The sequence below is a fragment of the Rhinoderma darwinii genome, chromosome 5, assembly GCF_050947455.1.
Source record: "Rhinoderma darwinii isolate aRhiDar2 chromosome 5, aRhiDar2.hap1, whole genome shotgun sequence".
NCBI classification, from domain to species: Eukaryota; Metazoa; Chordata; class Amphibia; order Anura; family Rhinodermatidae; genus Rhinoderma; species Rhinoderma darwinii.
The window spans coordinates 322,065,294-322,087,935 of NC_134691.1; the positions used below are offsets into that span (position 1 = coordinate 322,065,294).

Below are 22,642 nucleotides of genomic sequence, written 5' to 3' on the forward strand. Positions count from 1 at the left end.
CCTAAAACAAAAGCTGCATTTTCCAGGTTTTTCTTCAAGTATAAAGGTCTGTATCTTCCTCATACTTCTTTACACCTGTGATATCGCCTAAGAAAGGAGCACGTCGCCTGTATCTGAATAATTATTATTAAAGAATTATCTTCATTGAACTATCTAGCGTTTATATTGGATATGCGAACACTAGAATCTAGTTGAATGATTTGCCAAAAGGGAACAGCGCCAGTTTAAGGGTGACTTTTTGATATGTTCACCTAACAAAAGTTGCACCATCACAATAACACTGTTGACTGAAACCGGACAAATACTTGTATCCGGAAAAACCTGAGGCTTCCAGTTCCCTGGACTTCTACAACCCAAAGACCTTACTCACAAGGATGTCGTGCTCCTAGTAGAGATACTTGGTATTAACCCCTAAGTCACTTTAGACCTCTATGGATATTATAGGAATACTATCACTTACTCCTGATTGTCCATAGGAAAAAATGGTGGGAAAGTGGGTATAATCAGGATCGAAGGAGGAGAATTTTGGTATTTTTATCGTGGCCGATAAAGCACTTGGAATCCTCTATATAACCCCTTCCTGACATTTGACGTATCCATACGCCAAAGTTGGGTTGGGGAAGTATGGAACGGGCTCACGGAGTGAACCGCTCCATACGATGCCGGTGTCAGCTGTTTGTTTCAGCCGACACTTCAGAGTAAAGAGCGGCATCGCGCCCCCCGCAATGCAATCGCGATGGTTGCTATGGCTGCCTGGGGGCCTAATGAAGGCCCCCAAGTCCCCCATCTTTGTGCACCTATTAAGCCCTGCAGGGCTTAATAGATGTCTGTCAGAATAACGATATACTGCAATACATTAGTACTGCAGTATATCGTGCAAGCGATCTAATGATCGCTGGTTGAAGTCCCCTAGGGGGACTAGTAAAAAAAAGTAAAAATGAGTTAAATAAAGGGGTTTTTTATGTAAAAAAATTAAATTAAATTAAAAGTAAAAAAAAAAAACCTTTTCCCATTTTTCCGCTAGGGCATAGTAAAAAAAATAAATAAACATAATTGGTATTGCCACGTCCGTAAAAGTCTGAACTATTACAAAATATCATTATTTAACCCGCACTATGAACGCCGTAAAAAAAAATTGTAAACGTCAGAATCTCTATTTTTTGGTCACCTCATCTGCTACAAAAAATGAGATAAAAAGTGATCAAAACGTCGCATGTACACCAAAATGGTATTATTAAAAACTAGAGCTTATCCCACAAAACAAAAGCCCTCATACCACTTAATCAACGGAAAAATAAAAAAGTTATGGCTCTCAGAATTTGGCCACACAAGATAAATTTTCTTTTTTACACTTAGGTTTTTACTTGTAAAAGTAGTAAAATATAGAAAAAACGGTATATATTTGGTATCGCCGTAATCGTATTGACCCACAGAATAAAGTTAACATGTTGTTTTAATTGCACAGTGAATTCCGTAAAAACGACGCACAAAAAACAATGGATGAATTGCTGTTTTTTTCATTTTCTACCCCACAAATAATTTTTTTTCCCATTTCCTAGTACATTATATGGCAAAATAAATGGTGCTACGAAAAACTACAACTTGTCCCGCAAAAATCAAGCCCTCGTAGGACTATATCGACGGAAAAATAAAGAAGTTATGGCTTTTGGAAGGTGGGGAGGAAAAAACGAAAATGAAAATCTGAAAAAGGGCTGCGTCGGGAAGTGGTTAAAATTTGTTTGCCTCTATAGATATTGGACATATAGTAGATGGCCAGAGAACAAAATAACAAAACACACACCAGTACATCAGCATATCAGAGTCAGTTTAAGAATATGTAGTACGCCTACCATTTTTTCCTTTGTTACTATAGCTCATCCTTACCTACTGATGCTTTTATACTGTTTTTATACTTGGTTTTTATGTCACCATGTATCAATTTTTTTATGTTATTTTGTAAATACTTTTATACTTTTATGTCTTGTTATATCTTTTTTTTTTTTTAAATACTTTTTATCTCATAATGAGAGTATACAGACAGTAAAAATAGTAGCAACTCTTTGCTCTCCAAAAACATTCCCTGTTTTTGCCCGCCTAAGAACAACACAAGTAATTGTAAAGTAACCCTTAAAAACTGATGAATTATCCATGGGCACCATCTCTGATTAATCATGGAGCAATGGAAAGGGGTCCATTTTGGCATGGGCCAAAACCCACTTTATTGCAAGCAAAGGTGGTCCTCCACCAGGACAGTCAGTAAGGAAAACTGCTTTAGACTGAAGCGACAACAGGGCAGTCCCGGAGAAGTTACAGAAAACAAGAATCATGATTTATGACCAAAATACCAGTACACTACCTTCTCTTATTAGTATCCTCACGTGTATATCAATCCCACACTATGTGTATGGCTTATCTATAGCAAAACCTACCTTGGGTATTGGATCCAGCACACCACTTCCCATTCTATATTTCATTCTAGGACAAGTTTATTCTCACGTGTTACTCCTTTTGTGTCTCTCCACCCTCACCTTCCCCAGGTCCTATGTTTTTTTTTTATACATCTACCATTCCCCACCTTCTACTTTCCAGGGGTTCCCCATTGTGTAGATCTCTGATCTGTTGCTTTTCACCTTTAATATACCCATCATTTCCCCAGACTGCCCGCAGTCCCTAGCGCAGAAACATGGAAATGGAAAAGTCAAGTTTCAGTCTCATACTCTGAGTAAGAAAATGAAGACTCTTTGGGTCTAGGAATCTTGCAGATATTAGATACTATGTTAGATCCAACCTTCTACAAAGTCATATAACTATGGAGATATTCTTCAGAAATTCTTGCTATAAGGGCATGCTGTTACCCAATTGAATACATGGAATATTCAAAGACATATGGGAAGTTGAAAACAAATTTAGGGCAAAGCATCTAAAAATATCTAGAAACTATGCAAAAAAAGTAATAATTATTGTGACAAATAGAATGCAGTAAAAAAAAAAAATTAGATGATCACCCAAAATTGTAGTGAAAAAAGGATTTCCAGGAGGGCTGGTCATCTCAAAAAGGAGACCAAATTGCACTGGAGTAAGGGAAATTTGAAATCCACCACAGAAAAAGCTGGTCTAGATGGGGGATGGTCTTCTCAAAGCGTTGGTCTTTTGGAGAGGTTAATAAATTGTTTAATACATTACCTGGAATGGCAGAGAACTGTTTATGAAGATTATTTTCTTTAGCCATCGGTTTCCTTTATTTCCAAATGATTGCCATAGTAATTGGCCTCTAGTGTTCCTTATGATCCTTTTATAGACTGCCAGGGAGTAAATTTGCCTTCCAAACATGTGGTAATGGAAGCGGAAAATACAAGATTTATTCTCATTAACTGTAGCTTCTATTTCAGGACTTAGTAAAATGGCTTGGTTTCTGTACAGTTGAGGTTCTGATGTCTCAATGTAGAGGTAATGCCCTTTGGCTGTTCCCAGGGTATGGTCTTTCATGGGTCCTGTGTCAAGAGTTGGTGTCTGGCCTTGATGTCTAGTCCAATCAAAGTCATCATCAGGCTCTTGCATCCAGTTACATAATCCATCTTCAAAGTCACATTGTAATTCAGAAGCTGCAATAAATCATAGTAATAGTGATTTAAAAATAAATATATTCTTCTTATACTACTAACTTCTCCAAAGAGATGATCACATGCCTATACGCTAATATAAAGTATGTCACTTACAAGAGGTTGTATGTATGCAATATTTATTTGAGAATTATTAGTATCCATTGATGTTGGATGACTGATTGACAAAGGCAAAAAATACCAACACAATCTCTTACAAGAAGATAATCCTTATCCATATGGCTTGTTAGGGCATATGGCTGTAATAGAGGAGAGTTCCCGATCCCCACTTAGAATCTGTTTCCCTCAGAAGGACCCAACTCGTGCCTTATATTACACGGATGGCCTATCGATTCTATCTCAGGTGTCCATAGACTCCAAAATGGCTGACAATGCCTTCAACGTTATGTCCTTAGTTCTAAAAGAAAGAGCAATTCTGCCCTAAGTTAATAGGGGCAATCATGAGCATGTCTAAGATTTACTTATTTGGGTGAGGAAATTCTCTAAAGATGTTTTCCCACTCATTTCATCATTTATCCACAGTATAGGTGCCAAATGTTAGATCTCTGAAGGTCTCACCACTAGGACCTCTACTGAGAGCTAGGTGGAACCTGTCCCCCATTTCCCCTCACGAGCATGTCCACTGTGAGAAGAAGTTGTATTGAGCGGTGGTCGAGCACTGTCATACAGCTCAATGCGCCATGTTGGTGAGAAGGAATGGGGACTGGGGATCAGGATAGGGCTCCCCATTAATCTAACATTTAGCACCTATCCAGTGAACAGATGATACATATTGTAATTGGGAAATTTCCTTAAAGAAACAAAACATACAAATGTGTAAAATATAAAAATAAATAGGAAAGAGATGTGAAATGGATTAGATTTTAACAAAAATGTACAACATTCAGTTGCTAAAATCTACATAAATTGTCAAGTAACTTTGTCTCTACCCTACTAATTTTGTACTGATCTTGAGTAACATGATGTGCTCCAATTGTGTCTAAAGCTAAAATCAGAATTCTTGTTTATTGTTGAAAGCAGTGCATTGTGGGAGCTCAGATTACTCAGATGTAAAGCTAAGCTGTTAGGTCACATGTCTGACAGCTAAGAAAATAAGCTGCTGTCTGTTTCCCGGGACAACCAAAAAAAAAATGTGAAAGCAGCTGTTTAAGGCAATGGAGAAAACAAGATGATTTAAAGGGAACCTGTCACTTTGAACATGCAGTCGGATCTGCAGGCCGCATGTTACAGAGAAAGAGGGCTGGGTAGATTGATATAAAGTTTTGTGGGAGAAGTTTCAGTATAACTTGTAATTTATTGATTTAAATCCCTGCTCATTCTGGGCTTAACTCCAGTGGGCGGTCTCAACCATTAATTGACAGTTTTCCCTGTGTGCATACAGAAATAACTGTCAATCACTGAGTAAGACTGCCCACTTGACTCTTAAGCCAAGAATGATCAGGGATTTAAATGAATAGATTACAAGTTAAACTGAATATTTTCCCACAAAACCATATGTTCATCTGCTCTGCTCCTCCTGCTCTATAACATGCTTCCCACAGATTGGACTGCATTTTTAATGTGACAGGTTTCCTTTAAAGCTCTGTTCACATTTGCATTGAAACAATGATGGAAACCACAAAGGAACCCGTCAGACCCCATTATTAGTCAGTGGGGTTCTTCGAGCGCCGGTGGTATCCGTCATACGACTAATCCGGCAGTGCTTCACGTTATAAACGGAAACAACGATGCAGAAGTGAACAGAGCCTTACTCAAAATCCATACAAAAATAGTAAAGTCACTCAACTTTTTATGTAGATTTAAACTATGGAATGTTGAAAACAGAAAATTCACTGTGACGATGTTACATCTCTAGATTTCCTTTGGTTTAATCAGTATAGTAGCGTTTCCAACAACTAAGCAAATGCTGAGCTTACAAGGAGGGAACAAAAAGTAAAAACATATTTTGAGGGCTCTTAAGTTATTATGATAATTTCAGTATTTGAAACACGATAGTCAATACCACTAAAAAGACTTCAAAGGCAGACTTCAAATTTTTTTCTACAAATGTACTGGGCACGCTTAGAGTCATATTTATCAAAGGACATAGAAAATAATGTCAGTTATATAATAGTGGAAAATTATGTTGAGATGTTTCAGGAGGCCAATTCTAAACATAAAATAAATAACACTTCAAATATATTAAAAGGCAAAAATGGTATAATTAAAAAAAAGTCACATAGAAATATTCCCTCACTAGAGCCATTTACTGTAGAAGCCGTCAAACCGGCATAAAAACTACAGTTAAAATTGCAGGGAAATCATTATCGTCTCCGAAGCTCATTGTTTCACAAAAATAAGAGCAGACAAACAGGCTTGGCATCAATTAACCCTTTTGCTGCCATAGCTTCATAACATGTCCTGTTTTTTGCAATATATGGATTTTTATCTGGAATGGATTTAATTGCGGAAAATCTGCAGCATATTACCGTAGCAGCAAACTGGGTGAGATTTGAACAAATCTCATCCACACTCTGCGTAAATGCTGAGCAGAAAAACGCTCAGAAATTTACTTGCAGTGTGTTTTTTTTTTAATTCGCAGCATGTCAATTGTATTTGCGTAAACCCTGCTTATTTGTTGCGGGTTTGCCCCAAAATCTTATACTTACCCAGAATTCTGTGTTTCTTCGTCCAGGCCGGTCTCCTGGGATGACGTTTCATCTTATGTGACCGCTGCAGCCAATCACAGGCTGCAGTGGTCACATGGGATGAAATGCCATCCCAGAGCTTCAGGACGTCGGAGGAACGCATGGCGGTAAGTATCCATTTTTTTCTGTGCAGTCTTCCGCAGCGGACATTCCGGTCAAAAGCTGCACCACAATTTGGTGCGGTTTTTCGGCCGGAATTTCCTGCACAGGGTGGATACGCTGTGTGCTTTTACGTCCTGTGTGAACATACCCTTAATACCATTAATATTTTTTCAATTCATATGAGATATAAAGTGAATGAACAGAAGATAAATCTAAAACAGATCAATATTTGGTGTGACCACCCTCTGCCTTTGAAATTTTATTAGATTAAGTAACAGAAGGCTAAAATAGATAACACTTACTGCAATTAAACTCATCCGACCCATCTCCACAATCGTCGATGAGATCACACACCAGTAAACTGCTTATACAAGCCTTCGTATCTTTACACCGGAAGAGGTTAGGTTTACTGCAGCTTGGAACAGCAGAGGGGAGAGAACAGTTTTCAAACACAATATCATCAATGGCTGATACACCATCATGGTAGCCCACGTTGATTTTATTTACTGACAACTGAAATGGATGGGACAGCCGATCGAGCTGAATGTATCCCTTTAACCACTGATTCCCTTGACTGTAGTAAGTTCTCCATAGCACAGTAGGTGCATTCTCATTATCAATATGCAAAAGTATCTCTGTTGCACCTACAGATGATCCATAGTTGTAATACCTGAAAAATAAAGTACATTAAATTAAAAGTTCATTGGGCACGACTTGGTTTGTTTATACAGATACTGAGATGTCAAATGGAAGTTGAGTCCCTTGTTGAGGTAAGGTCAATTTTTTTTAACCAACATCTAAAGTCATCTTTTCATGGATAGTCACAACCTCACCCCTCATCTAGCACCATTGAAGAATAATATAATTCTACTCATTGCTATCTACTCTGCCAGCCCCTCCATGTCATTAGGACTCTCACTCCGCAGAGGCAACATCTGTGGCTACTGTGGGGACCATAGAGATAGGATACCATCTTCTTTACTAACGGGCGCAACAATGTTAACATACAACGGAGGGGGAAGGGATCCAAGGTTTATAATTTCCTTCCCTTCTACATGGGAGGAGATGAAATGGGGGAAGACAAGCAACTACTAGGTCCTCATGACCAGAAATGATGAGAGGCGTGGTTAGATCAACTTGCACCAGGATGAAGCCTTTTGAATTATTTTTAGAATACTTGATAAGTTGATTCTAGAGCTGGTAAAACTATGTGACAACATTCTTAAAAAGGTACTCCCATCTTAAGTATTTATGGCATATCCAAAGTATAGTATGATAAATGCAGGTCCCACCTTTGGGATCTTCACTTCACCTATTGGGAGAACAGGGGTCGGTGGTACCTGTCTGTTGATTCCTAGCCACCACATGCTAAATTTGCCAATTCCTGACCAACCCATGCTCCATTGATTCCAATGGAGAAATGGCCCCACTTACCTGTTGCCCTCTCCATTAAAGCTTATGGGAGATATGGAAAGAGCTGAGAAAGCATCCGAGAGGTGGGACCACACCTATCAGGCATTTGTGGCATATCCTTTGGATATGCCATAAATTCTTGACATGGGAATACCCCATTAAAGGAGTTCTGGAATTTTAATAATTTGCTTTGATCTAAGTCAACACAAATTTTTGTGAAAATCCAGTCCATAATCTAAAATCTTGAGGACTGCAAAAACACAGCACAGCCCTACACAAGTTGTGACCATGATCTCAGGACAGAGGTGTATTTTATTACAGAATTTAATTAAGTTCTGTTCCCATTAGCGTCATCTTTTCTGTTACTAACGGAGCCGTAACAGCTGTGTTGGATCCGAATAAAAACGAATCCTGACATATCCTGATGGACCCCACTGACTTATAAAGTCTAACTCTTTCAATAAAGGACAAGCAACACAACTTTAAAGAGTTATTCCTATGACAGAACGTGATGGCATATCGCTAGGATATGGGACCCACACCAATCCTGAGGGGGCCAAAGTTTTGGTTCAGTGCCTCAGTCCCTCCACAGTGGTACTCCCAGCCACGGCTATCCTAGTGATATGCCATCATTTTCTGTAATGGGAATAGCCCTTTAATGTAAAAACTCCAAAATGAAATTTTTTCCAAATTACCAATCCTCATTTGACATGTTTACATAAGCATTACAAAATATGTGCTTATTAAAGTCATCAATGTCATTAAATAATCATGTATCTTTGCTTTTTAGTCGATATGCACAGCATGTAAAAGAGAACTTTTTATTAATGCATAAAAGTAAAGAGATAAAAGTGTTCTCACCAGAAGGTCATAGAACAGCCTTGTCCTGCCTGACTGAACCTCGGACTCCTGAGTTCTGCAATCTGACTGAAGTTACTCTCCTTCCTCTGAATAAACATGAAATAACCTAATAAATAAGCACATAAATAAATAACTGGACACATAAAACATGTTATAGCCACACACATTTAATATCTTTGAACATTGTTGGGTAATTTATCAGACTCTACAGCATCATTAATGTTTCATCTTGTTTATCACCATACACACTTTGAACCAAACCACAGGAAGTCAGCATTGGTTTCCAATTTTGCATTCAAAAAGATTTTACTAAGAATTCACTGCAGAAAAAAATATAATTTAGTTCAGATTCTGTTTTAAAGGACCTGTCACCTCTCCTGACATGTCTCTTTTTATAAATACTTGTATTCCCATGAAATTATAATTCTGGAACACTTTTTCTTAGTACTCTGAAATTGTGCCATTCCTCTGTTATTCCTCTTAGAAATATATGGATAAATTGACAGTTAGGTGTGACTATTGCCGTTGTCAAAGGAGTGTGTCCCTACACAGTCTCACTATGTCTGCAGTGATTGGACAGTGTCAGGTAGTGTAGGGACACCCTCACTCCCAACTGGTAATTTATTCACACATTTCTCTGAGAAATAACAGAAAAAAAGTACAACTTAGAGATCTAAGAAGAGATGATCCAGAATTGTTATTTCATGGGGAATATAATGATTTACTTAAAGAGGCTCTGTCACCAGATTCTCAAACCCCTATCTCCTATTGCATGTGATCGGCGCTGCAATGTAGATAACAGTAACGTGTGTTTTTTTAAAAAATGTTCATTTTTGGCCAAGTTATGAGCTATTTTATATTTATGCAAATGAGGTTTGAAATGGACAACTGGGCGTTTTTTTTTTGTTATGTCCAACTGGGCGTGTATTGTGTTTTTAACTGGGCGTGTTTATGTGTATGACGCTGACCAATCCGTGACCAATCAGCGTCATACACTCCTCAACATCTGCACGCTCCTCTCCTGAAATATTCTGTGCTGCTGTGAACTCTGCTCTTACCATTACGTAGCTCTCAGTCTGTTACCTCTCCTCCACTCCTGTCCTCAATAACACCTTCACATGATTGGCAAGTCACCACCCCGCACAAGATCCTACTGCACGGCTGACAGCCGTCAGCTGTATAGCTAACAGCACGGTTGTGTTGGAAGCGCGCCCTGCCGTGTCTCACTTAGCAGCTGGGTGTGTTCCCCTCATCTAGCTGCTACGTTCTATCCTGACCGCCGGTGAATTCTCCGTGCGGTCTTCGCAATGCTGCTACCCCGTTTACCTACGGGAGCAGAACGCGGCTCCTGAAATACTCTGTGCTGCCTTAATCTCTGTGGACAGGTCAGGATCCTGTTTTTTTTAAATGCTGCAGGGGAACCCGCTCGATCCACTATATAAGGCTGCGCCTCCATCCTCTTCTGCCCCAGTCACTTATTCCCAAGCACTGTAAACTTTCAGATTGGTGAACGTGATTGGTTTATGTGCAGGGTAATGAACATACAGACAAGCAGTAGAAGACTGAATTCAATGAAATGCTCAGCCCTTAGTCAGTCTTCTACTGCTTGTCTGTATGTTCATTACCCTGCACATAAACCAATCACGTTCTCCGAATATTCACAGCGCAACCAATCTGAAAGTTTACAGTGCTTGGGAATAAGACATAGGGGTTTGAGAATCTGGTGACAGAGCCTCTTTAAGCAGACATGTCAGGAGAGGAGACAGGTTCTCTTTCATTTTATATTAGAGTATGTGTCACTAGGTCATATAAGTTGAACTGGTTTACGGACCTGAATAGCGTTGTCTCCCTGATTCCAGCACTGTTTTTTTGTTTTTTTCCATAGACTTCCCCATTCCAAAGATAAGACTCACTGTTGTGTTTGCTCCCTATATGATATTTTGCTGTAGTTAGCCAACAGAGCATGAACTACCCTCAAGTTGCCTTGTGCTGATTGGTCAGCATCAGAGGCAGGGAAGCTAGCTCCACCCTGTTGGATAACTACAGCAAACTAGCATATAGGGAGCAAACACAACAGTGGACCATATCTCTGGAACAGGGGGGTCAGAAAAAAAAAATTGCATTCCACAAAAAAAATAATATAACGTAAATGCTATTTTATATGTGTGAAAAATATATTTAAAAAAAAATAAATCACCCTGAAACCCAAAAATACAAGCACAGCAAAGTCAGTGAAAAAAAAAAAAGTTTGGACATTCAGAAAGCGATGAGGCTAAAACTGAAAACAATGCCTGGCCAAAATTAGCCACGTCCTTAATGGGTTAAAGGGGTTTTGCTGTTATAACAGGTAAAGGATATTCATTGTATAATGAAAAGTTATATAATATTCCAATATACTTTCTGTATTAATTCCTTATAGTTTACAAGATCTCTGCTTACTTAAAAATCTGCCTTGGTCATGTGATGGACACACATGTGAATGGCTCATTACAAGACAGAACTTTGATAACTATACTGTAATGTGACGAGCAAAGCACCTGTGTGATCATCACATGACCAGGACACATTTTTATACCCTATGTCAGCAAGCAGAGATCTTGAAAATCAAGACTAAAACAGAAAAAATATTGGAAAATTATTTAACTTTTTCTTCTTATACTGTAAATTAGGCAATACTCACATCTGCTCCAGAGCCTCTGCAGCATATTCCGTCAAATATGATGAACAAATTGCGCTGCATGACGGACATCTCGTTGGAACCCAGCAGGCCCCATTGTAAGTCAATGGGGTATGTTGGGTGCCATAGGTATACGTTGTGCTTCCGTTATAAAGGGAAACAGCGATGCAGATGTGAACCCCTTTAATTTGATTCTAGTTTTAATCACAGTGGCTACTAGAAAAGAAAAGTTTTCTGGGCACTGTGGATTTCCTAAATACTTGAGAAGATTGTAAAATCACTGAAGGGTAAGTAAAGTGAAGCTAAAGTACCAAGGTCATAGGGGAATTTTACCTTGCGTTGAATTAGTGGTATGGTCCTGAGGTGGGGCTTGGGAGAGATATTCAGACGCCAAACTGCTCCGGGAGTGCCTGACCCAGTCAAAGGAATCAATACGCTCCTCGTGCCAACCACAATCATCTGCTTCAAAGTCACATTTAGCAGCTGAAGAAAGTGATCACAAAAGCAAAATCAAAGATTTAGAAAATATTATCATATGAACTGTGACCAATAGAAACCAAACATTTACCTTCATTTGCATGACCCCACTAATAGGCCTCATTCTGCATTGGAAGCTCCGTTAAGGGGCTACCGTCGCAGATCCAGCCGAAATTCCAGGGAAAAAATAATGCACCATACTGCACTATTGTTTCCGGTAAAACCTCGGACTCTCCGACGGAAACCTGATGGAACCCATTACACTCAACGTGTTCCGTGGTGTCATACAATGAACCGGCGTTTCGTTATGCTCCTCTGATAGGGCAGGCCAACGAAAACACTGACGCAGGTGAAAACCCAGGCACACTTCAAGAACCGCTCAGAGGCGTAAAATCTGTAACAGGGCCCCTGCATACCATGTGCCCTTTATAATACTGGTGTCTTCTTATATGGCAGACAGCTATTTGGCCGGTGCCCACTGCTACCTCTGCTACCTCTGCACCCCATATCACCGGGCCCCTGAAGCCAATGCATTGATGGTTTTAACTGCTTACAGCACATCGCAGCTCCTAATTCCGGAACTGTCTAATAAACTAGTAATTTAGGGCTTCATGCACGCAGCCATATTACGGATGTGTTGTACGGATCCACAATAAGCCTACTATGGGTCCCTACTGTATCTCCATGTGACTTCAATTTTATGCAGAGGTATAAATACAGGGCCTCGAATGCAAATGTGAACATAGCTGAACATTTTACGGACACTTTGCGTCTTTGTAAGAATATATATATGAATATGTAGAGGTAACTTCCCCAGCCATAGGCTGTGGCACCCATGGCTGCTGTTGGGGCCTGGTGGCTGAGGGAGCTGGGTTTCTGCTATCTAGATTCACTTCTATATGTGATCTCATTTGTGCAACTTTTCTGATCGATCGACAAATTTGGAAAGTCACAAGAAAAGTGAACTGCTCTCCTAGGAGTCGTAGTTTGGGCCACATTTATTAAGAAAAAAAGGAAAAGATGGTGCAAGTTAGGGTGAAAATCGATGCCTGCTCGTTGCATGTGTGGATTTGTAAGTATGTCTGAACAAAGTGCAGTAAATATTTGCGGGAAAAAAAAACATACTCACAACATAAATGCTCATCAATGCCATTAGCGCAGTCCTTTGCAAAATCACAACGCTTTTTCCATGATATGCAGTTACCATCTCCACATGAAAATAAGCTAAATGGGCAGCTGAGAAATATTGGTTCTTTTGATTGACCTGTAGATAGAAATATTGAATACATACAGTATATATGGTAGAAAATAGTCCTAAAGGTCTAGTTTATTATCATTAACCACATGATTCTGAGGCTCTGACAACACTTCCGGTAAAATACTTAGGTATAATTAGAGGACAATGATAAATGCCACAAGAGAAGAAGGAATAACCGCAGAGCAATGTATGGAGTCCCTACGTCTCCCTACTTCTAATGACAAATACCTTTGTAATACGGCATCCAATAGATATGCATTATATGTAATCAAAGACATAAGGAGGTAATGTAGGACCCTATAGACTGCAATGGGTGGAAGCCAAAAAACTGCACAAACAAAAGCACATTGTTTGTAGTGCATTTTACATTTCACTTTCTTATATGTAACATCTGGCCGCACAAAAAATAAATGCAGAAAAAAATACATCTAAAGGAGTTGATCCAGAATGAACAATTATCACCTAACGCTGAGACCCCCGATCGAACGCGAGAATGAGGGTCCCGAACCCCCAGATCCTGCTCACTATACCTCCTGCAGTGAGGAGGCGCTTGAATGGAGCTGTACTCGGCTGTTACTGTCATTCCCATAGACTTTGAAAGGAGCGGCAGCGTCCATGCTATACCACCACTCTATTCAATATCCTCCTCACTGCCCCTGTTCTTGCAATCAGTGGGGGTCCTAACAGTGGGGCCTCCAGTTTTCAAACAATTATTACCTAGCATGTGAACAGGTGATAATGGTCAGTTCTGGGAATACTCCTTTTATAGTTTTACAAACTCATAATTTCAGACATAGTGCTTCTGGGTAATCCCTCTTTATTTCAATATTAACTTTATTATATGGGATACTATTGTACTATTTGTAAATCAGTTGCACTTCTAAAGAACTAATACGGCACCATTGGCGATCATGTGACCATTTCAATGGGTGTTCCATGTTCTCCCAAGTTATTAGGACATATTAGAAGAAGACATTGCTGAGGGTTATATAGATAGAAGTCTTGGGACCACCGCTACTTCGCAGAGCAAAGAGGACAAGGAGCTCTAGCCACTTCTACAGTAATGAGAAAATTCCACCACGAAGAATATCTAAAACAGTGCCTGCTAAGAGAAGCCCTTATATACATAGCATTGTTGATACATACTGTATGGAACAAGGCAGCTTCGAGATCTATAGGCTTTCTGATGTAACCTGTGTCTGGCATTCTGGGCTTGATTTCAATAGTGTTGTATGACTTGTGTAATAAGGCAAATGCTCTGTGTTAATCCAGCCTAAGGGGAATCGGGAAGAAGATTTCTGTCCTGTTGACAAGTTCCCTTTAATTTTATGGCATACTTTTTCTGAACATTTAGGTCTTTCTCAGTTGATCAATTGTGGATGAAACCAGGTTGTGAACTATAATAATATATAATATATAATCATTAACTATATAATGTCCTTGTTTACCTAAAAGTGTGTTATTGATGACGCAATGCAGGGGCAAAATGATGTCATCAATAGCAACAAAAGCCTGAGGTGAGAAAAGTGTGGCTTCCAAAATGATCTGAAAGACAAAAGAACATCGATATTGCGTCATAATTATTTTTTCACATTTCACGAGTAGCAGGGGGATTTCCTGCCGCAAAAGCGACTTTATTTTACATAATCGTTTGTAACAAAACAATTGCATAATCATTGGTAACAAAAAAATTAGATAACATCAAATTTAAAGCGGGTCGGTCATGGCGGGGAACCGTAAATATGAAGAAATCCTGACTGTGACTAGAGAGCTCCGGCTTTCAGTGCAAGTAAATGCCCAAGATTAAGAGGTTAAAACCTCTATAACTTTACTCACACTATATGCAAATGTAACATTAAAAAAAGACAACTAAAAAAATTGACAGAATTGCTACTTTTTGTTCACCCCTTTAAAAAAAAAATTAATAAAAGTGAATCAATACGTTTTATGTTTCTTGGTGCCAATGGAGACTACAACTTGTTTCACAAAAAAAAAAATCCCTTATAAAGCTACGCAGATGGAGAAATAAAAAAGTTATGGCTTGAAATGGGGCGACATAAAAAAATATATATATTTTCAATACAAAGTGCTTTTATAAGGCAAAAGTAGTAAAATATAAACAAAAAACCTAGCCATATATGTATCGCTGTATCCATAATATAGTATCGTTTTTTTCAATGCGCGCCCCAAAATTGAATAAGTTATTTAATATATATTAAAAAATGTTTGTACGCCAAAATGTTGCCATTGAAAACTACAACTCGGCGCACAGAAGACAAACCATCACATGGCCAAGTCAACAGAAAATGAAAAAAGTTATGGCTCTAGAAATGTATCGATGAAGAAGTGAAAAAATTGCTGTCCTTAAGGACCAAAGTAGGCCGATTCCATAAGGGGCTAATGTAAGTGGTGGAGTGGCAGTAAATTAACACCACCCCTCAGATGCAATTCTTCAGATCATTGATTAAGGAGCAAATTGGGACACAGTCCATGGTAATGTGAGCGCTACAAGTTCTGTTAGATGGAGTCTAAGAACTTTTGATAAAATACAAAAAGTTTCTCAATCGTTTGGTTTATATAAGTTTGGCTTTCCATAAAACCCCAAAATATTGATTCAATTTTGATTCACAAGAGATTTTCATAGAAACATTTCAAATAATAATAATAATAATAATTTCATCCTGCAAAAATATGTTACACATGTAAAAATAAAAACATCGTCAGGTTTAAAAAAAGCAAAGCACAAAAATACAGAATAATTGTAAAAGATGTGCCTCAAGTAAAACCTGATCGTATATTAACAAATATAAAACCATATGTCCCCCCATTGTCATAATAAAGTGCAGAGGAGAATATTAGGTTCCTCATCAAAGCCAGACCTCAGGGGAGAGGCAAAACTTAAGACAAAGCCAGACCTCAGGGGAGAGGCAAAACTTAAGACAAAGCCAGACCTCAGGGGAGAGGCAAAACTTAAGACAAAGTCAGACCTCAGGGGAGAGGCAAAACTTAAGACAAAGACAGACCTCAGGGGAGAGGCAAAACTTAAGACAAAGACAGACCTCAGGGGAGAGGCAAAACTTAAGACAAAGACAGACCTCAGGGGAGAGGCAAAACTTAGGACAAAGACAGACCTCAGGGGAGAGGCAAAACTTAAGACAAAGACAGACCTCAGGGGAGAGGCAAAACTTAAGACAAAGACAGACCTCAGGGGAGAGGCAAAACTTAAGACAAAGACAGACCTCAGGGGAGAGGCAAAACTTAAGACAAAGACAGACCTCAGGGGAGAGGCAAAACTTAAGACAAAGACAGACCTCAGGGGAGAGGCAAAACTTAAGACAAAGACAGACCCCACAAGAGGAACACATGAAATGAAGGAAAAGGGTATGAAGAAAACGGGACAAAATAAGGGAATGGCCGCGCACATGTGCTCAAGATTTCTATACAAGCCCGATCGGTGTACATCAAGTATGAGAATGAAAAACGTAAAAATTTTGAAAAAAAATAACAATAAAAGGGTCCACCCAAATCAACAGTCCTGTACCTCGGTGCCCCCTGCCAATGAGTTAGGGTTCCACAATCTCATGGTGATTATTGATAGGACCATGTACTGTATTATTGAAGAATTCTGTCACTTATTGTAATATTTCTATTATTCACCTTTATTATCAGCTTATCATTTATTTTCATAAGTAATACGTCCCATGCTGCGATTTCCCTTTAAAAGCTGAATCTTTACAGATCTAAATTGGAGTGTAAATCCTGATCTCAGTTTTACATATGGTCTTCATCTTTGCATTTTTAGATTTTTGACACAATATGACATACATTATTTTAAGTAGCTAATGTGCACTAAACAATCTGTTGAGAGTATATCAAAACCATCCATCAGCCTCGACATGATATAATATTTGGCTCACATAAAAGTGCTAAACGGCAATGCAGAATTTTTGATAAAAAAAAAACAAAACATTTCGAAGTCAGGTTAATTTAATCGTACTCTGCTATAAATGTTCAGTCAGCCATATGGACAGATATTGTCTAAATCTGAGAACAAGTCTTTAGTATATTTCCACTAATATGACAGAAGAAAGTTAGATGAAACACTGACAAAAGAACAATTATTGCTCGGTCAAAAAACACTTGGTTGACAATATGAAGTTACAACGCATAGGCCTCATGTATTATACCTCTGAGTTGTAGGGAGTCTATGGGGCACTACTGTACCTCCGTATCCCTCTGATTTGATACAGAGGCATACAGAGAATTTTTTTTCTGTCAGATTCTGCATTATAGAGTTTTAACCTCTACGTCACCACACGGTGCAGCATCTGCGGCACATGGAGCACCCATGGTCCATAGTACAGAGGGTAAGTGTGCCTCTTTCAGCCCCTTGTATACGGTTCTGCCATGTGCATGAGGGCTTAAATACTATGTAAACACTTTTTTTGGGTAATAAAACAATATATCAGTGTGTTTAATGCAACTTTTTAAAGGTTTTTTTATTAAATTTTTCCTTTTTGAGATACAGCTTCTATGTATCTTTGGTACATAGAAGCTGTATCTTGTTATAACAAGAAGTTCATGTCATAAATATATTCCGGCCAACAAAACCAATACTTTGTAGACTTCAAAAATAAGTTCAAATGGACGGCCCTTAAAAAAATTACTGCATTGATCACCCACTGATTTCATGTCCACCGCAGGACTAGATAGTGGGTGGATGTTTGATATAAAATCTATTGGTCTGGCTGGTTGGTCAATATAATTTCTTCAGTTGTTTCCTTTTGTCATGTCATCATTGCTTTTTTAGGGGCTGTGAACCAGCTTTCTACACTCCAACTTAGCAAATCTGCCAGTTACAGTATGCAGCGTCATATCCCTCACTCCTAAAACGCTGCATTACCAGGCAGATATACCATTCAGGAGCCTGGGACAGCCTGACCTATAATGGGTTGACCTTCGGGCACTGCTGCCTTAATTTTAGTAATTATTGAGGTTGAATTCCCACCCATCGGCCATGGTGGCATATGAAAGATTTATGAAAACTGTCTAAGGAAAAAGAAAAAATTTCCTATAGCAACTAATCCCAGCACATCTTTCATTTTTCAAGAGCACTATAAGAAATGAAAGCTACAATGTGATTGGTTTCTATGGGCAACAGAGACAGTTTTTGTGTTAGGCTCCGTTCACATCTGTGTTGGCAGAGTCTGTCATTTTTGCTAGACAAAATAGCGCGAAATGTCTGGCAAAATGATAGAAACCATCATCAAAGTCGCATGATGTAAACCAACAGCGCCCGACAGAGTCCAAGAGGTCTTATTTATCACCACTGTCTAAGAGTAAAACTGTCCTTGCTGCCCATAGCAACCAATCAGAGCTCAGCTTTCATTTTTCCAGAGCAGTTTAAGATATGAAAGCTTTAATGTGATTGGTTGATATGGGCAACAAAGACAGTTTTACTGTTAGACAACTTTAAGGGTATGTTCACACGAGGGCGTCCGTAACGGCTGAAATTACGGGGATGTTTCAGCCTGAAAACATCCCCGTAATTTCAGCCGTACCGGCATGTGCAGGCGCTTGAACGCCGCGTCAATTACGGACGTAATTGGCGCTGCTATTCATTGGAGTCAATGAATAACGGCTCCAAATACGGCCAAAGAAGTGACAGGTCACTTCTTTGACGCGGGCGTCTATTTACGCGCCGTCTTTTGACAGCGGCGCGTAAATTACGCCTCGTGTGAACAGACAAACGTCTGCCCATTGCTTTCAATGGGCAGATGTTTGTCAACGCTATTGAGGCGCTATTTTCAGACGTAATTCGGGGCAAAAACGCCCGAATTACGTCCGTAAATAGGCCGTGTGAACATACCCTCATAAATGTGGCCTATTGGGCTCCGTCGGGCACCGTTGGTTTCCACGATGCGACAGATCCGGCACTTTTCTCATTGTTCTGTTTCTAGTGCCTGAGCAGAGCAGCGGAAACCCGAACGCATATGTGAACAGAGCCTTAGGCAGATTTCATGGGGCATTTATCATAACTGTCTAACAGAAAAACTGGCCTTGTTGCCCATAGCAACCAATCAAAGTGCAGAGCGCAGGGAAGAGAATGTGATGAGCTCTGCTGCTGTCCAGTCTATAGTATGTGACAGGCGCTTCACTAGAAGAAGATGAAGCGCAGGTCTGGCGGCACCTCCCTGTACCCCCATTCCCCCTCTGTATACACTGCTGGAACTGGCAGTGGAGCGCAGGGAAGAGAATGTGATGAGCTCTGCTGCTGTCTGGTCTATAGTGTGTGACAGGCACTTCACTAGAAGAAGATGAAGCGCAGGTCTGGCGGCGTCTCCCTGTACCCCCATTCCCCCTCTGTATACACTGCTGGAACTGGCAGTGGAGCGCAGGGAAGAGAATGTGATGAGCTCTGCTGCTGTCCGGTCTATAGTGTGTGACAGGCACTTCACTAGAAGAAGATGAAGCGCAGGTCTGGCGGCGTCTCCCTGTACCCCCATTCCCCCTCTGTATACACTGCTGGAACTGGCAGTGGAGCGCAGGGAAGAGAATGTGATGAGCTCTGCTGCTGTCCGGTCTATAGTGTGTGACAGGCACTTCACTAGAAGAAGATGAAGCGCAGGTCTGGCGGCGTCTCCCTGTACCCCTATTCCTCCTCTGTATACACTGCTGGAACCGGCAACGGAGCGCAGGGAAGAAAATGTTATGAGCTCTGCTGCTGTCCGATCTGTAGTGTGTGACTGGCGCTTCACTACGAGAAGAAGCGCAGGTCTACCGAGGGTACAGGGAGTGGTATTTCTCCTAGTGAAGCGCCTGTCACACACTACAGCCCGGACAGCAGCAGAGCTCATCACATTCTCTTCCCTGCGCTCCACTGCCGCCTGCTACTCTATAGAGAACTGTATAGTACATAGAGGCAGAGAGACCTTGCTATGGGCAGATTGAATATTGCATACAGTACTGGCAAACATCACACACGTAAGACACCGCCCTAACAACCGACCAGAATCAGGAAGCGTGAGAAAATAGATGTGGATTGTTTTACAAGAAAAAAAGCTGCAAAAAATGTACTTTGAAGTAAAAAAAAATTGCTAGGAGTCATGTATTCACGCAGAGTGACAGAATAGCAGTTTAAATATTTTAACTCTGTTAATATAATAATATATAAAGCAATTAATATATTATATAGGTGATCCTTACCTGAGCTGTGTCCAGTGAATTACTCCTCATATTTAGAGTGGCTTTTGTCCAGTTGTCGTCTGTAGGGCCAGTGATTTCATGCAGCAATTCCAACCCCTCATTTATTAATGTTCTTTTGAAAATTGATATTTTAGAGGTTTCCGACATCTGGTACCAAAATTGCATCTGAAAAAGATTGATGCGTTATTAGACGAGTAGTTATTATATAATTACCTAATGACCTCGTATTATAATTCATAAGTGAAAGAGAGTGAACCGGACATTTCTATCGACTACAACAGCATTATAGCGAGACTCTAGTGTTAGGAATTCTCTAGAGAAAGTTTCAATTTAAAAAAAAATCCTAATTCTCTCTTGTAGAGATTTCAAAGACATAAAGTCCAATAATATCTCCAATAACAATTACTGTATCTTATATATCATGTGAGTAGACTTATTATTTCTATGGATGGAGTGAGATAAGCAGCTGCCAGACACCTTTGGTGTCACTTATCCCAAGGAAAACAAAGAATCTAACAGGTTGAGTTGTCCTTATTGACAGAACATTGTTAGCGGATCCTGTTAAAAAATGGACAGGATCTGCCAATTGAGTGCTCTTATGGGGTGGGCAAGGCACTGGAAAGAACTTGCCCATTATACCCAACCCTTGAGGGGTTTTTTCACGTTTATTTTTATTTTTTGTGATAGCAACAGGAAAGTCCTTGAAAGGGGTGTTAAACTGGTGTGGGAATGACACCCTCAAAGTCTAAGTAGATATATTAGGGAAAATAGATCAAAACTAGTGCAAGAAAAAAATAGAGGCGTTACCTACAGCCAATCAGATTTCAGCGCTAATTATTGTTCTTTGGAAAATGAAAACATCAACCCAAATTATTGCTATGGGCGACTGCTCCACTTTTCTCTTGCATTGTTTTTAATAAATACCCCCTAGTGTGGGGCTCTCACAGGGTTATGGTTCCTGGATACATGGTTAATACATGGTTCATATATGGGTCAGATGTCTGGAGTGGTTGGTGGTACAAGACACGTTATAACATGGTTGTGGCGTATCTGTGGATGGTGGCATTTGCCCAATGAAAGTACATACAAAGTACATATTTCAATGCTAAAGTCCTTTATATTTTATTGTTATTTATATCCTATTGATTAGATTGCATTGCAACATATTCCGCACATCAGTCCCTGTCCCCAATGGAGCTCAAAATATAATCTAAGCAACATACACACTTTTATAGGAAGCCAATTAACCTCTTACCTCTGAGTCGCAGACCCCCATCTGACCCCCTACAATAGCCACATATACATAGAAGTGGTGGTGCAGTCTAACTATATTATATGAGATATGTGGAGGCAGCCGATCCAGCGACTGACTTTCGACCGTTTTCCAAGGAGGTGGAGGTCTCAGAGATGAGCCGTGTATAATACTGCCCATGTAAATAGTCACTGCCAGGGGCACAACTAAAAAATGCTGCATTACATAGCAAATCTTCACCTTATAAATTGGAATATTGAGAATAATTTAAATTTTGTATTTAATATTAGGATGATCATTAATCTAATATTTAAAGCAGATTTAGATTGTTTTCTCTACATATTATGGCTCCATACAAACTCAAAGTTGTAATACGGCGCCCAGAGAAGACTATTGGGACTTACTTTACCTCCTTATGCCTCCGTAATACAAAACTGCAGACACTTTGTGTGCTACCGTGAACACGGCCATATTACACATGCGTTTTGTATGATGCCGTAATAGGATTCCATAGAGTACATAGTGCCTCTACTTTACCTCTGTATGCTTCCGATTTCATATAGATATTCCTCTGTGGGATTTCATACGAATCTGACAGTGAAAAATCTTGCCATGCTTCATGGTAGCAATGGACTTGTACGATACAGCACAGAGGCTGTGCAGCTCCGTGCTAAGAAGCCATATAACCTCTGTGATGAGCCCTTAATCCGTATTCCTACAAATAACTGAAAAATCATATCTAATGTTGTGTGTAAACCAGTTCTTCGCTGTATACATTTAACGAGGGCACAATTGATCACAGTATGAAAAGAAAACAGAATCCATCAACCTGGAAGAATTACTGAGCATTTAAAGACGAACGAGCATAACAGGATTGTGCAATTTAGATAAACAGTGGGGATTTCCCTGCAACATCATGAATTCGGCAAATTGCTAGATGAATATTTGATACAATTCATTGTGGAATAAAAAAGTTACATTTATTCTCAGGCGCTGAAAATCTGCATGAGCCTCCTTTCCCAGGCCTGCTACTTTCCATCTTCATTGAAATCTGATTTTTCCTGCGCTGGGCTGAGTCTCCCTAATTCA

The 22,642-nt window shown here is 39.7% G+C and overlaps 1 protein-coding gene across 1 annotated transcript in view; it reads right to left on the reverse strand.

Moving 5' to 3' along the window:
• The window catches only part of MALRD1 (MAM and LDL receptor class A domain containing 1), a 274,434-nt gene that overhangs the window by 174,971 nt on the left and 76,821 nt on the right, over positions 1–22,642 (reverse strand). The window contains exons 12-18 of the mRNA XM_075828272.1: positions 20,302–20,466; positions 14,544–14,640; positions 12,967–13,101; positions 11,694–11,843; positions 8,684–8,789; positions 6,712–7,079; positions 3,184–3,602 (exon numbers count right to left, since the gene is read on the reverse strand). Of these exons, the coding sequence (XP_075684387.1) occupies positions 3,184–3,602; positions 6,712–7,079; positions 8,684–8,789; positions 11,694–11,843; positions 12,967–13,101; positions 14,544–14,640; positions 20,302–20,466 (1,440 nt within the window). The remainder of the gene's footprint in view (positions 1–3,183; positions 3,603–6,711; positions 7,080–8,683; positions 8,790–11,693; positions 11,844–12,966; positions 13,102–14,543; positions 14,641–20,301; positions 20,467–22,642) is intronic.